The following is a 15,539-nucleotide window of genomic DNA, read 5'->3' on the forward strand; positions in this document are numbered from 1 at the left end:
TAGCTTGTCTCCATCTAATCCAAAGGCAGCAACGCTGCAGAAAAGGCTCTTCTGATGTGTCAAAGAGACCAAGCACTCCACTCTGCAGCATGTTCCTCTAGGGCAGAGCAGAGCAGAAACGAGCTTTCAGATGAAGCTTACGCTGCCTTATGCAGTTGCTTAGATCTCTGCTTAGCCACAGAGATCTCCCCTCTCTGGTTTTGTTTTGGTGGTTGTTTTTAAAGAACCCTGGGAGCTAGGTTTGATCTCCAGTAGTCTGTCTTGGATCAGCACTGTGCACTGTTAAAAATGGTGACGTTTTTGTGGCGAATGCACTTTATTTTTCTGCCTTACCATGGGAGGGGATGTCACTTCAGGGCTTCCTTTACACATATGTAAGATATTACAGTGTCTTATGGGCAGCAGTGTTTTCTGGTGTAAACACGGCTTCCATAAGTGGGAGATTCAGTCACTCATGAATCGGTGTTTTCCTTAAGAGCACATTGGGTTTCCTTGTCTTCCTCTTCATTCCCCATGGCGAGCTATGAGACATGGCTGCTGCGCTCCAACTCTGAGCCATGGAATCCAGTGAAGAGATCTGTTCCTAGCAGGTGTTCAGAGCATATGCTTTCCTGGCACACCCACCAGTCCTTGTGCGATTTATCACGGTAGACGTCCCCGCTTGGCGTGTCATAAGTCTGACCTCAGCATGGAGGGGTAGCGGCTTTCATTGCTGCAGGAGCTCTTAAGCCAGGAGGCAGCTCTGGGCTCAGACATGACGCCTGGCCTCTGGCGGAAGGGTGAGATGGCTCATGTTCTTGTCAGCCTGGGAGATGGGACGAATGATAGCATTTCTGCCAGTCCCCAGAAGCTTTCCTTTGTTCTCGTGGTGTAGGCCAAAAGAAACACTGCGAGGGAACTAAACCCAAGAGCGAAGTCTCATGGAAACACCAGTTAAAGCTGGAACTTAGATTTTTGTCTGGACTGCAGCAGTCACACATGATTTGCATTAACATCGAGATTGTACAGTCTAATCTGGCCTCACAGCTAACAGCCTTATGTCTGTCTCCTTCTGTTGCAACAGCTATCCTGTAGACAACCAAAGAGGTTCTGGTTCTGGAGGGACCAAACGATCCAGCCTGGTTAGCCCAAGCCACCCGCCACCAGCTCCTCCGATCGGATCCCCCTCGGCGGCCAGGCCGGGCTTTGCTCCTCCTCCGGCGCCACCTCCGCCACCACCATCAGTGATAGGAAGCACCCCGCCTCCACCGCCCCCCTTGGGCTTCTCGACCCCGGGAACCCCACCACCACCCTCACCCCCTTCTTTCCCTCCTCACCCTGAGTTTGCTGCCCCGCCACCCCCACCGCCCCCTCCAGCAGTCGATTTTTCCAACGTGCTCCCACCTCCGCTGCCTCAGCTGGGCAGTGGGAGTGCGCCGCCTCCCCCGCCACCACCACCACCTCCAGGCCCACCACCTTTGTCTTCCAGTGGCCTGGATGGTCCCCCACCCCCTCCTCCACCCTCAGACACCTCCTCCTCCAAGCCCAAGTCATCCCTGCCTGCGGTTAGCGATGCCAGGAGTGATCTACTTTCAGCTATTCGTCAAGGTAAGGTTTTGTTTCGGTACCAACTTTCTCCTTTGCTTCTGTAAAACCCCACGGTATCCAAGTGAGAGCCGTCACACGAGCAGTGGTGCAACTGCCTCACTGCTTGAGGCCTGTCCCTTGTGGTCCTTCCTTGTCTACCCACCCTGATGACCACCTCAGCAGGTTTTCTGCCTCCGCCTGCAGTTTGGAGACTGCAGCGCTGGAACTGGTGTGGTCCGTGCTTATGAGTGGATTGAATGGCAGTGGTGTTAACCCCTCAGCGGAGCACGGAAAAGATTTGCTTCCCATTCCACCTGCCCACCCAGCCTGTCTTGGCTGTCATTCACCATCAGTGTTACCCCACAGCATGTCCAGTACTCGCTGGCAGAGGACAGGCTGCCTTGCCTAGAGGATTGTGTCAAAGGGATGGCTGCTTTGAAGATTTCAGTGTGACCAAAGCCTTTTGCATGATCCCCTCTGTTGCCTTCTTCCCAACAGGCTTCCAGCTCCGCAAGGTGGAGGAGCAGCGGGAACAGGAGAAGCGGGACGTTGTAGGCAATGATGTGGCAACGATCCTGTCACGCCGCATCGCTGTGGAGTACAGCGACTCCGAGGATGACTCTTCGGAGTTCGATGAGGACGAATGGTCGGATTAACCACAGTCCTGTCCCCGTCTTCCCCTTCTGTCCTGGGTTAACATCTTAAAGAATCAGGTGGCCAAACCTTCCACCACTTCCTTTTTCATCCCGTAACCAAAGATGTGCCAAGGGTTTTCAGACAACCAGCAGCATATCTCCCTTCTCCCTCCCCCTCTGGCTTTGGCAGGACTTTGTGCTCTGCCTTTCCAAAAGGCATCATGGACGCTGAGGATGCGGTGTTGGGATTTAGCTGGAGGGGGTGTAACGGTTGCTTATTTAAAAGAGAGCTAAACCTTCAGATTCTCGATGCCACCAGGCAAAGCACATATAAACCCTCCATCCTGAGGGATTTTTAAAGTAAAGATGGATGATCCTGTTGTGGCCGCGTGGCCTTTCAGATGAAGGACATTTTCAGCTAGTTTTCTCATTGCAACAGCAGACAGTTGATCTGATGGCTCTTCTTTTCCAGTGAATACTGGTAGTACTGCAAGAAAATGGGCTTTAAATGTCAGTTCTCTGCTGCATCCCACTGTCAAATAATCCGGTTTTGGCACTAGTGCACAATTCTTTCCCCTCTGACCCCCTAGTATTATTTCCAGACTACCCTGTGTGGGGTGCGCTTCCTGGCTCTAGGGCTGTGGAGTGCATTGGGTGCAATGTGAGGAGGGACTTTTTTTATTTTAAAAGCTGCCTTTACCTTCCTCGAATCTCCTGGACTGCTTTGCCAAGTCTGCCGAAGGAGACTTGCACGAAGGGATGCAAAGCCGGGGCAGAACAGTTGCTCGGCCTCCCGCTTCTGGGAGAGCAGAGCTGCTGCCCCACTGAGACACATCTGTGTGGTCAGCACTGAGCGGTGGCGAAACTGCCCTTTGCTGATTTCTCCAATTCATGCTGAGAGTGTGTTTAAAAAAGAAAAAAAAAAAAAAAAAGTGCCTAGAGCAGGGAGATGGTGTGGGGAGGGGTTCTCTGAACACCAGCCGCTTTGGTTGCCTTTGGCCTGTTCAGGGCAATGCTGCAGTCACTTTGAAGAGGTGCTTTTTCTAGCCGGGTGACCATGCTTTTTACACAGGGACTTGAGTAGCAAATGCTGGTATTACCTTTGCTTCCTCCTCCTTTCCACCTAAGGAGGGGAGTTTGTGTGCCTAAAAATTTCTTCTGTGTGAATTGAGTTGCCCGTCAGTTAACATCAGACCTAACCTCTACGTTGTTTCCTGAAATTTTGTTATTCTAATTCGTTAGTTAATTTTAAGAAAGCATTTCTTCTCACTAACCCTATGAGTTCCTCGGCTGCTCACTACAGATAAAGTACTGGCAGGGGGAGAAAATGGTGAACTTGAACTAGCTGACCTAGGTTTTATTGCTTTTTTTTTCTATTACCTTACGTAGAATATAAGCGTATCTTGGAAACCTAGAAACAAACACCCCTGATGTTACAGACGTGTATTTTAATTTGGACATGACTCTGTCAGGGTCATGCAGGAAAGCAATTCCAAAGCCTTTTGGAGATCGTGGGTCCAGCTGTTGTGGGGTGGGACCACCTGCATGTCCCATTAAGACCAACTCTCCAACCTCTTTGCCTTTCCTATTGTACAGTATTTTGCCAGCCTGTGCCTGTTCTTCTCTGGCTTGCCTTGTTTAATGATGTTGCTGGTACCTGGAATGTTAGGCCCAGCCCGAGGCGGCCACGTTGCTGGAAATCCTTCTTGGGGTTTGATTGATGGCTTCAGTTGGTGCCATTGGGTTCTTCCTGATTTCTTGTGTGTGCGCATTTTTAATCTTTGACGGCGCAGATGATGGCCCGGAGGATGGGCTTTTCTGGGGTGTGGGTCAAGCTGAGATCCAGTGCGACCCTGAGAGATTTACTGGATCGCTACACCGTCAGCTTTTGTCTGCAAGTCAGCTGCTAGGCAGGATGCAAAGGGCGTAGACAGCGAGGCATCCTGATGGGCTGGGAACATCTGAGCAGCGCTAGTTCCAGGTTCTGGAAGAGGGAACAGACCCCTCGAGTGCTAGTGAGCCATTGTGCAGTGGAGGGACTTGGAAATGCAAACTGATTACTGCTGCAAGCTGCGTAAGGGGGGTTAGAGGAGAATTACAGCCTCTTGTTTTTCTGCTGTTTCTGTAAGCGTCCTCCTCTGGCTTCTCTCGGAGACAGGTTCCTGGGGAAAACGGACCTTTAAGCTAACCCGGGCTGACAGCGTTATCACACAGGGAAGCGAGGAGCTCGCAAATGCCAAACCTGGGTTAATTTTAAATTGCCTTAACTAGACTTGGCCCCTGTTGGGAAAGGGGAGCGAGTATTCCTGTCGCGTGAAATCCAGAAAAGTGCCATATTCTCTGTGACCCAGATGGATGGTCTGTCAGGCAGGGCCGTGCCTCAGGGCGTTAGGGACACGGTTGCCCCATGCGCTGCCTGTTGCACAAGGATGCTGTGTGGGCGATCTGGCATGGCTGCGGGTGGAGTCGGCTCCTCCGACTGCCTCGCCTGCTTGCAAGGTCTTCCTGGCAATGGGAGGGATGCTGCTTTGTCCATGCAAGCCTGCTGTAACCACCCTCTGCTTTCAAACTCCCATCCCAAGGTGAGAATCAAAATGGCTGGATCCTAAACAGAAGGGTTGTGGACTGGTAGGAAAGATCGGTTGGGGTTTTTTTATGGTTGATTCTATATTTTTATTTTTTTTTTTAAATCTCCATTGTTTGCAAAAAGAAGTGGTATGAGCCTAGCGTGGAGATCCCTGAGAAAAACTAGTGTAAAGCGACCGTCTTTGAGTATCGTTGCAAAATCACAGAGCACTGGGCCACCAAGTAAGCTTAATATTTCTTAAACCAGTAGGGGAAGAGGAGAGGTGCCAAAAACAACCTTTGCAAGACAGAGCAGCTGTGCCGTAACTGCAGGCTGCTGCCCCATGTAGACCGAGGGCCTGCGCTGGGCTCCCCTGCCATCTTTGTCATTTCATGTTAACTTACTCCTTCCTCCCCCCTTTTTTTTTATTTATTCCCGTGTAAGGCTGGGTTGAACGGCACGGCGGGCGAACCTCAAGCATTTCACAAAGCCAAAAGCGAGAGCTGGCAGCTGGGGTCCTCCCCGCTCTCCACCTGCCCGGGGGGAGCCCCCGTCTTTCCATTTCAGCCCCGAGCCGTGTCCGTACGGAGGTGCAGAGCCAGAGCAGCCATTTCATCTGTCCTGGGAGCCGTTCGCTGGAGGCGTGCAAGTTTGGGCAGGCCTTCCCCTTCCCGGCGCCACGCTCCTGGTTAAACATTCTCCCGGTGTCCTCGCCCGCAGTGCTTGGCTGCTGCTCCCGGCAGCCTCTCCCCCGCCGCCCCCCTGCCCGCTCGCTCGCAGGGAAAGCCTCGTCCCGGCTCCCCGGGCTCAGCCTGGAGCCTCATCCGCAGTCGGTGACCTTCACTGCTTTCTCCTCCTTATCAGACCCAGAGCACCAGACCAGAGCGAGGGATGGGGCTCCTGGAGGTCCCAGATGGCCGAGAAACTGTGCAGAGTGTCGTTTCAGGGAAAGGATTTTTTTTTTTCCTTTTTTTTTTTTTCTTCAGTCCATGAACTTATTTAACGTGCCTCTTTTGAAAGTACCTGCCCTTGACGGGCGCCGGAGGGGAGCTGGCTGGCAGGACCTTGCGTGGGGCAGATGCAGCTGCCCCAGGTCAGGTTTCCTTGCTGTGGGATTTCGGGGGGGGGGGGGGGGGGGGGGGGGCGTGTGTGTGCTTTCTTCTCTTCCTTTTTAAACAAAGCCTTGAATTGGGAAGTGGATCCGATTGTTTTTATTACTGTATTAACATTCATTTTAATTCATTTCAGAAACTAACCCATTTTTCTTCCTGATTAGAATGTCGTAGAATTAGACAAGCTGTAACCCTCCTGAAGTGCCTTATTTTCCTACATGATATAAATATATTTATAAGAGTAACTATTCCACTTGTATCTTAGGGGTTTATTGCTGAGCAGATGTGGTGGGAGGAGAGATGGGAAGCACCCTTGAAGGACCCAGCCAGGCTGGGGGTCGGAAGGGTGATGTTTGACGGATACTCTCAGGGTGCAGGGGGTTACTCACTTCAGACCAAAGGAGTTTCAGCAGTGAAACTCTGCTTAGAAAAAAAGAAAAAAAAAAAAAAAAAGAAAAAAAACCACCACCCACAAAACAACAACCTCATGAGCAAAATACTGTAGACTTGTTTGGTTTTCTTACTCCTGCAAAATAAACACTGAGGGCCAGATTCTGCTGCCTCGTGTGCACGGGTGCAGCAGGCGTGAAGCTGCTGCTGCTGGGGGAGCGGAGCCTGGTCCGTGCCCGTACCTGTGCATCGCGGCGCAGACTCGCTGCCTCCTGTTTTCCCATGTAATGTCTGTCTGTGCTTTTCCCTGTCGGTTGCTGTGTAAGCCAGGCTTTCCTGCTGCTTTTTTTTTTTTTTTTTAATAATCAGCTCAGTAACCCCTGAATGAAGATCCCCCTTTTTTTTTTTTGTAATGTACATGTAAAAATAAATAATTTTTTTTTTGATTTTTTTTTTTTAACTGTAAACTTGATAAAACCTTTCTCTCTGATCAGTGCCTGCGTGTGTTCCTCCGGGCACGTACTGGGGAGCTGCGGTGTGGTTCGTGGCACATGGACGTGGTTGGTTGGGGGCAGAGGGGCTGCTGCGACTTCTCTGTGTGGGACTTCGTCTGCCCAGCAGCACGGGGAGGTGCTGGGGCACCTGAGCAGCTGGTGCCTGTGCACCTTGTGTCCTGCAGTGCATCTTCCAGGGTGTTGGGGTGTGATCTGGGGAGCCTGGCTGCATTCTGCATTTCAGGGAGGGTGCCCGGGCTGTGTCCTGTCCGCAGGTGCCTGGGCAGAGCGATGAAGAAGCCAGCGGGTCCCAAGCTGTCTTGCAAACACCATCCGTGCAGAAGCCTCTTGAGGTACCGAAATGCAGCCGTGCCAAGGTGGGTTGAGGATTATCGATGGTGGTGGTTAGTGCTGCCGGCGGTGGGTAACGGCGCCAAGGAAGCTTTATCCAGGAGGAGCTACCAGCCTCCCGGGTGTGCTCCCTGCCATACGAAATGAGCCCATGCTCCATCTTGCAAGAGCAGAGCTGCTGCAGCTGGGGTGGGAGGGGGCTGCTTCTGCCTTTTTTTTTTTCTTTTTTTTCCCTTTTTTTTTTCCTCCATTTCAGCTGCTCAAGGTCCCTTCTGCAGTTAATCTGCCTGGCCCCAGCCGCAGCAGCGATGGCTCCTGGCCCTGTGTTCAGGTGCCTTGTCTGGGCTCGGTACGTGAGCCTGTTGTGCGGGTCTATTTTCTTGCCGGTCGGTGGAGAGCAACAAAAGGATCCGTCCCTGCTGCTCCTCGTCCCTGCTTTTACTGCGAGCTTTGCTCTGCCAAATTCCCTTGGCTTCTAGGAGACACCCGTGCGCTCGCTCTGCAGCGCTGTGCCTTTCTTGGCTGACAATAGTCCCTGGCTGCAAAACCTCATTAGATTAATTGGCCTTGCCAGCTTCTGAACAAGCAAGCCCTTTAGTCGTGCTGGGGCACGGAGGGCAGGGGAAGGAGGGATCTCTTGAGCTTCCACGCTCCCTGGTGCTGCGTGTCCTGGCTCTTGGCTCGGTCTCGAATCCGGGAGGAGCAGCCGGCGCCCCTGGCTCCCTGTCTGGATGGGTGCAGCTGTGGCCAGGGCTAACTTGGTGCCTCTGCTTTTTGGGGGTACACGCTAGCACTGTGGTTTTGGGGTACCAGCCCTTGAAAGTCATCTTTGGGGGTTGAGGGAGGTGTGTGTGTGGATAGTGGAGAGCATTGTTGTGCTGGTTTACCCTCTGAAAAGATAGGGAAATGCCAGGGGTGCCTTCCCAGGTAGCCCAGTGAGGAGATCAGAGGGTCCTGTGCTTCGCCCTCCACCTCCACCCGGTGCCGGGGGGGAGCTCCTGGAGCCCGAGGAGCTCCCCCTGCCCCACGCTGTGCTTCTCCCTGGCGCGGGGTCTGGCTGGGTGCAGGAGGAGAAGCCCAGGCAGCAGCGCGAGGAACCGGGTGCTGGTGCTCTGGACGCCCCAGCCCTTTCCGTGAGAGCAGTTTCCTACGGCGGAGCTGCTCGGCCCGGGGGGAGTCTCCGGGGCACTGCGGAGCCTTGGCACTCTGGCCTTGGCCCCAGCCTTTGATGTGCTGCCTCTGCCTCTTCCACCGCGCTCACTCGGCAGCGCATCACAGCTGGCCGAGCTCCGGCTTCACAGGAGCCCCCGTCTCCAAAGACCTATTTAATTTTCTCCTTCAAGGTGGTGTTAGCAACACCCAGAAGATGCTGCCGGCTGCCTTGGACGAGTGGGCTGCGTGTCCTTTCCACCACTGACGTCAGCTTCTCTCCCTTAATTCCCCCTCTGGGACCAAAGCGAGTGCAGGCGCTGCCAGCTCTGATCAGCGTTAACAGCCTGCTCTCCCAGTGTGTGGCAGCGCTCTGCCTTGCCAATGTCACCCCCGACTCGCGCTGCCTGCCTTCGCCAAGCATCCCTGGGTGGTGGGAGAGCACTCCCCTCTTCCAACTCCCCGGGAAGGGCCCGCTGCCAGCAGAGAGTCCCCATTTCTTGCACGTAGGTGTGCTGAGATGGCAGCTCAGCCCCTGTAGAAATGGCTGACTCCTTCTCTCTCGCTCTCTTTCTGCCTTTTTTTTTTCCCTCTTTTTTTTTTTTTTTTTTTTTTTTTCCTCCCTCCTCCCTGCCTTTGCTGTTGCCTACGCGGTTGTGTGGGGAAGGCAATCGGCTCCCGTGCTGCGGATGGCTTTATCTGTAACTCTTCCATCTGCTCACAGCAGCTCACAAATAACCACGGGGTGCCAGAGGAATTATGTATTTGGAGCTCAAGTTTCTGCAGTCTGGCAGGGCAGCAGCTCTGCGCTGGGCTCATCCGCTCCCGCAAAGGCCAGCGCCTGCATGCGGAGCGCTCACGGCAGCCGGCGCGGAGCTGGGGCTGCGGCCGGGGCCAAATCGTGCTCCCGGGGCCGTCTCCAGGCCTGGGTGAGTTGGACAAAGCCCCAGCCCGAGCCAGCGTGGGGACCTGGCCCTCGGCAGCCTGCCCAGGGGGAGCAGAGGGTGCTGCGGGTCCTCGTGGTGTGAAACCACCTTCTGCCTGGGACCTTGCAGCGGGGTGAAGTGGGTGCTGCAGGGCGCTGGAGACCAGGTGGCTCTCCAGCCTGCTCTTCGCCATCTCCCAGGCGGAGCAGTGCTTTGGGATGGGCTTTCGTCCCCAGGACATGCCGGCTGATGCCTCCTGGTGCCACGGCTCCGGGGGTGGCTGGGGATGATGCTCCACAGCCGGAGCAGCACAGGGAACTGCCTCCCGCTGCCCTGCTGCCTTCGGCATTTGGTAAAACGCTTACAAGCGGGGCCGCGTTTTCTTCATTTCCTGCCTGCTCCTGCTTCCAAGGAAACAAAATCCCCCAAGCCAGGGCTGAGGTTTCTCATTTAAATGTAACCCATTCCAATAACCAGAGCTGCTCAGCCTCCCCATGGCCCAGTGTTCCCAGCCTGGGTGCCCACGGTGCTGTGGGGGGAACGTCGGGGCTCATGCGCTCCACTGGGATGCAGCCATCACGGGCACCCCAGTAAACAACTGGGAGCAGAGACCCATCCCTGGGATGCGGTGTGGGCGATGGGCAGCTCTCAGCTCTGCCACGCGCTGGTCAGTCAGGGTCCAGGGTACTGGCGGGAGGTTTTGGGGTAGCAGCAACCTCCCTCCCCCCTCCAATCTTCCAAAGCCCCCGTGTTTTTGGTACCAGAGCTTGAGTGGAGGCTTCTCAGCGGGTGGGGTGGGGGGGCTCTTGCCTGGCAGGGACCAGCCCTGGCTTTGCTGTGGTTACTGCCAGCGCTCTCGCCTGGCATTGCTGCTGCCGGCAAGGTGGTACAGGGCTGGTGCTTGCAGCCGCAGCCAAGCCCCCACTGCTGCCAGCAGGACAGGAGTTCCCACAGCAGAGAAGGGGGGAAAAGCCTGCCCAGAGCCCCCCTGCCCTCACTGCAGCACAGGCAGGGTTTGGAGGCAAGAGGCTGCCTGCGGCTTACAGCATCTGCTGGGAGCCGAGCCGTGGTGCCGGGCAGGGGCTGCCAGATGTGCACGCACAGCTGGGGTCATGGCATGCCCACGCCTTTATCCTGCTCACAGCCTCTTAGCTCATAATTTAACCCCAAAGCTGGGTTGCTGGTCCCCTCTGAGCCCCTCCTGCACATCAGTGGCGTGGGGGTGGCTGCTTGGCACTCAAGCGCCTTCTCGGATGGGTTTGGTTATTTATTTTTTTTAGACCGCTGCTTTCTGCATCTTTCTCTACCAAAAAAGGGAGCAGGCTGGGCCCTGCTACGGGCTGTTTATCTCCCTGCTCGGTTCTGCCTGGTCCATCCCCAAAGGCCTGGAGCAGCTGGGAATGTCTCCAGACTCAGCGGCTGGCGTGCTGGGAGAGAACCAGCACCGCGGTGGGGCTGGGGTCCTGGCTTCATACAGCCCCACATTCAGCCTCGGCTTTCCTCATCCATTCTGGCAGGAGAGAATCGGACACAGGTAGGAGCCGAAGGTGCGTTTCCCAGCTGGGAAGCAGCACACAGGGCAGCCACGTGCTGAGCGATGGCTACCACGGCGGCTGATGGTAGCAGGGGACAGGGCTGTGAGGGGTGACATTCTCAGGGGACCCGTGGTGGTGAGTACGAGGGCTCCCAAATCGCTGGCTGTGGGGGGAGCTGGGTGCCAGCGGCCCCTTTGCCTGATGTGGTGACATGCGGCTGGGTTGGTGGTGGCTCTCAATGCCGGGCTGTCCCTATGGGCTCCCCCCAGCCCTGTGGGTTCCCCCCGAGGTGAATTCTGCCCCTGCCAGGAACTGAGGGCTGCAGCCCTGTGTGCACCATGGTGGGTGGGAGCCTTGGGGGGGGGGGGATGTTCCAGCAGACCTGCATGGTGCTGCCTTAATGCCATGTGCCTGCACACGGTGTGGCAAACCGTGGCTCAGCACCCTGTCCCCAGGGGAGGTGGCAGGGACCCTAGGGAGCAGCAGAGACTGGCTGGGGCTGCCCAACGTGGAGAAGAAAGGGGCTATGGCCGCTCCCTCTGAAGACATCAGCAGGGGAAGCACGAGGAAAAGAAAAGCTATTTAAGCTGCTGTACAACACTGACATAAGAACAACCAGGTATAAACTGCCCGTGAATAAAGCAGGGCTGGGAATTACAGGATTTTTCACTGCTGGGGGAGGTGGGCTTGGGAATTATCCCCTGGCTGCAGGATGGAGGGTCTGAGCTCAGCCCTGGGCCACAACGGGTACCTCCAATGCCTGGGCTTTGCTCCTTTCCCCCTGGCTTAAGCTCAGTGGGGACAAGGGGAGCCCCGAACTCCCCAACCCCATCCCCAGCGCTGAGCCCAGCCCCTGGAGAGCAGATATCAGTCCGCGGGTCCTTCAGCCTCCCCACAGCCCCATCTTCCCTCGACACTTGCTGCCATAACCCCTTTCCAGCACTCCTCAGCTGAGAAGCAGAAGGAAATCTTTTATTTCCTTTGCAATAAACAGCACCAGCCCTCTGGGCTGCCACCAGGTCCCAGAGCCCAAGGTGAAGCGAAGCCTCAGGGGCCGGCACAAATTCTGCATTGCAGCACCCAGCCAGGCGCTGGCTGCTCTTCAGCCCTGGGCTCTGCCATATCCCGGCGTGTCTGCTGATGCACAAATGCCTGTAAGAAACCTGCTGCTCCCTGACCGGGGTGGGCAGGGGCACGGGGGGCTCTCGGGGCGCAGAGCCCTGCTACCGGAGGGGACAAGCTGCCCTAATTAGCTTTGCCATCATTAACCCTGTCTTCCCTGCAATGAGCGCTCCGTGCAGATAGCATGGGCAGCAACGATGGGCATCCCAGAACGTATTTGAGTGGTGGCTCTTGCAGCACGGGGACCTTGGTGCAGGGGTCTCGGGCAGACCCCCCCTGTGCCACCCTTGCCAGGAGAGGGGCCAGGGTGCAGGCAGCTGCCCGGGATTTTGCTGTGATGGAGGCAGCAGTAACAGCTGGATGCAGCCCCGCTGCCTGCTGAGCGCTGTGAGGATGAGGATGGCCAGGGCCTTCAGTGCTGCTCCCCTGGGGCTGGCTCCTGCTAACAGGATGTGATGGGTGGGGGGAAGTGCTGTCACTTGGGATTTCTTATCCAAGCATGGGGAAACGGAGCGGGGAGAAAGCCCTGCCTGGGCTCGGGGACCTCAACCTGCTGCCTCCCCCCCTCCCTGGGAGACACTATCCCAACCCATCCCCTCACCAGCACCAAACAGCCGCACCTCGTATCACAAATTACTTTTATTCCCCCCCCCATGGTTGTAAACAAGAAGCAGCCCCCCCCCCCCCCCCCCCCCCCGCTCTGCAGCACCCACCAAGGGGTCCCCATTCCACAAGGCCTCTTCACATCCATCACATACACCCACCCCAAAATGTGCAAATCCAGTCCCAGTGCAAAGAAAGGCTTTGGTGGGGGAGCCCTGGGTGCTGGGGGAGGGGGGGCAGCACACAGGGGACCCCGAAGCTGTTGGGTTTGGGGGTGCAGGGCCTCCGGCAGCACCCTCTGCCCAAAGGCAGTGAGCACTAGAGGGCAGCAAGCCCCAGCGCTGGGCCGGCAGGAGGGAGGCATTAAAATCATATTAAATAATAATTAAAAATAAATAAATAATAAATAAATGGATGGACAGCTGGGAGAAGGGGGTGGGTTTGAATCCCCTCCTCCTCTGGCAAGCGAGTCTCTCCCCTCCCTTCCCCAATCATACAAAATATATTTTAACTATCTGAGGTAAATAATGAGGCTGTAAAAAAAGGAAGAGGGGAGCGAACGTTACCGGCATCGCACCCCCTTAAAAAAATAAAGCATCATAAATAGTTTTAAAGAAAATACGAGGATCTGCTCCCTCTCTCTCTCACGCGCGCACACATAAATATAGATTATATTATGGATAAAAAATATGTTTTTCTCTCCTGCAAATTCAAAAAGTGGAAAAATAGAGGAAGAGAAGGGGTTGTGCCCCAAAAGGACGGGGCTGGGAAGAGCTTTCTGATTCTGTCAGCTCCTGCCATGTGTCTCTGGGAATGAAAAGGAGGTGGGGGGGGGGAAGAAAAAGGAAATCCCCCAACGGCAGTCGGTAAGTGAAAGGTGCGGAGAGGCGGGGGAGGGGGGACGTGTCAGACGTCACTGGGGGAGCGGGACCAGAAAGGCATGGTGGAGGAGAAGCACCCGCAGCAAACGGTCCACAGCACTTTCTGGATCTCCTGGTTCCTGAAGGCGTAAATGACGGGGTTGATCATGGAGTTATAGGTGGCGGGGAGGAGGGTGACGTAGGTGTAGAGGGCTGGGTAGCTGTAATCCCCCAGGAGGCAGTAAATGGCGAAGGGCAGCCAGCACGAAGCGAAGGTGCCCAGGATGACAGCCAAGGTGGCGATGCCTTTTCGGGTGGTGACATAGTGGGAACTAGCCAGGAAATGTCTCTGGACAGCGATCTGGTGGGCGTGCCGGCAGACGATCTTACAGATCTGCACGTAGAGCTGGAGCATCACCGCAAAGACCATGAAGAAGGAGACGGAGAGGATGATGAGGTGGTTTTTCATTAGGGGCTTGACGATGCTGCAGGCAGAGGGCTCCTTCAGGCAGTTCCAGCCCATGATGGGCAGGAGCCCGTAGCAGATGGAGGCTACCCAGGTGAGAATCAACATGATGTAAGTCCTGGTGACCGTCCTCTCTGAGTAGTAGGTCAGGGCGTTATAGAGGGACAGGTAGCGGTCGATGGTGATGGTCAGCAAGCTGCTGACGCTGGCCGTGAAGGAGGTGACCAGGAGCCCCACCGTGAGCAGGCTGACCGCCTCTGATGGGATGAAGTAGACAAAGGCAAAATGCAGGATCAGCCCCAACCCGGCCAGGAGGTCAGCTGTGGCCAAGCTGCCGATGAGGAGGAACATGGGAGCCCGGAATGTCGGGGTGTAGAAGATGACCACCACCACGATGGCGTTCTCGCAGGAGATAATGGTCCCGGAGATGCAGAGGACGACATCCCATGGGTTCAAGGCGAGGGGTTGCACCACAGACTCCAGGTCCAAGGAGGTGCCACTGCTGTTCCCAGCCGCCAACCAGCCTTGGTGGCCTTGGCTGGAGTTGAGGGGCCCTTCCTCCATCATGCTGGCGGAGGCTGACCTGCCACAGCCAAAAGCAAGAGAGCGGCCCCCTCAGCACCCGCTGCCCCCAGCGGGGACCCACCCAAGCTGTCCTTGTGCCACCGGCCAGGGACAGTCCTGCCCCCTCCCCGGAAAAGTTGTCTCTGGGAGGAGGGGCAACGTGGCGTGTGTTGAGGGGGTGCTGTTTGCTCAGATGGGGACTGTTCTGGACAAGGTGGTTTGGTCTTAATTCTTTTGCAAGCAAAGAAAAAGAAATATGTGAATAAAGGCGGGGGGGGGGGGGGTGGCGGGGGGGGTGGAGGCGGGGGGAACCCCCGCTCTGCCCACGTTAGTGCTGGGGTTCGTGCACTGCATGATTCTGGTGGATAATACAGGGGAGCAGGACCGGCACTGGCTCGCACCCCCAAACTGACGGGATCCCAAGCAGCAGGTGAAGGGGGCAGCCCTGCTACCCCCGGGACGGGCACCCCGGCGCGGGGAGGCTCCCTCCCGACCCCGCTCCCCCACGCCCCCACAATCTGGGGGGTCCCTCTTGCTCTTGCCTTGGGGTTCTGCCCCTCCCGGGGTGCCTGGGCGGGCAGCACAGCCCGGGGGTGTGTGGGGGGGACACACGACATCTGCCTCTTACCCCCTTTCCCATCGCGCTGCGCTTCGCCCCAGCGAGCTGCCCCCCCTCCCGGTGCCCCCCTCCCCGGTGTCCGTGCCCCCCTCCCCGGTGCCAGGCACTCACCTGCCGGGATGCTCGGCAGCGGCCCGGGCTGCGCTGGGCTCCCCGGCCGGGGGCCCGCTGCCATGGGCGCTGCCGAGTTATAGTGACCGAGCCCCGCCGGGGGGGGCCGGGGGGGTGACTCACCGCCGCCCCCCCCCAGCCCCGTTCGCCCCGCTGTGACGTCAATGGGGCGCCGGAGCCAATAAGCGCCCCGCGAGGTAGCGCGGGCGCGCGCGCGCCGCATAGTAATCGCGACGGGGATGGAGTGGCCCATTCATAAAAACAGCCCCCGCCCCCGGCCCACGCCGCCCCCGGGACCCCCCAGCCCGGGTTCCCCCCGCCACGTCCTTGCGCAGCCTGTGCAGGGCCGTGCTGCGGGGGGGGGGCGCCGGCTTGCCCCGCTAGCCCCCGCCCCACTGCAGAACTCCGGGGGCTCCGCTGAGCGTGGGGTGTGGAGGGGGCGGCCCGAGGGGACTGGGGGGGCGAAGCTG

General features: G+C 56.9%; 2 protein-coding genes across 5 annotated transcripts in view; one reads left to right on the forward strand and one right to left on the reverse strand.

Annotated features, from left to right (window-relative positions):
• WASF2 (WASP family member 2) overlaps positions 1-6,759 on the forward strand; it is a 33,948-nt gene extending 27,189 nt beyond the window's left edge. For all 4 annotated transcript variants that reach the window (XM_080379180.1, XM_080379183.1, XM_080379181.1 and 1 more), the window contains exons 8-9: positions 1,064-1,587; positions 2,065-6,759. In XM_080379180.1, the coding sequence (XP_080235306.1) occupies positions 1,064-1,587; positions 2,065-2,222 (682 nt within the window). In that variant the 3' untranslated portion in view covers positions 2,223-6,759. The remainder of the gene's footprint in view (positions 1-1,063; positions 1,588-2,064) is intronic.
• A 1,952-nt stretch (positions 6,760-8,711) lies between these two features.
• Positions 8,712-15,428, reverse strand: GPR3 (G protein-coupled receptor 3). The gene is made up of 2 exons (XM_080379186.1): positions 15,070-15,428; positions 8,712-14,358 (listed from the first exon to the last, which is right to left on the reverse strand). The coding sequence occupies exon 2, from the start codon at positions 14,340-14,342 to the stop codon at positions 13,356-13,358; it is 987 nt and encodes a 328-aa protein (XP_080235312.1). The 5' UTR covers positions 14,343-14,358; positions 15,070-15,428; the 3' UTR covers positions 8,712-13,355.
• Positions 15,429-15,539: the final 111 nt, after the last annotated feature.

This window comes from Falco punctatus (genome assembly GCF_963210335.1).
Source record: "Falco punctatus genome assembly, chromosome: 3".
Lineage (NCBI taxonomy): Eukaryota > Metazoa > Chordata > Aves > Falconiformes > Falconidae > Falco > Falco punctatus.

Coding starts and splice junctions, on each gene's coding strand:
- GPR3 (XM_080379186.1), bottom strand. CDS start 14,342: ATGATGGAGGAAGGGCCCCTCAACTCCAGCCAAGGCCACCAAGGCTGG.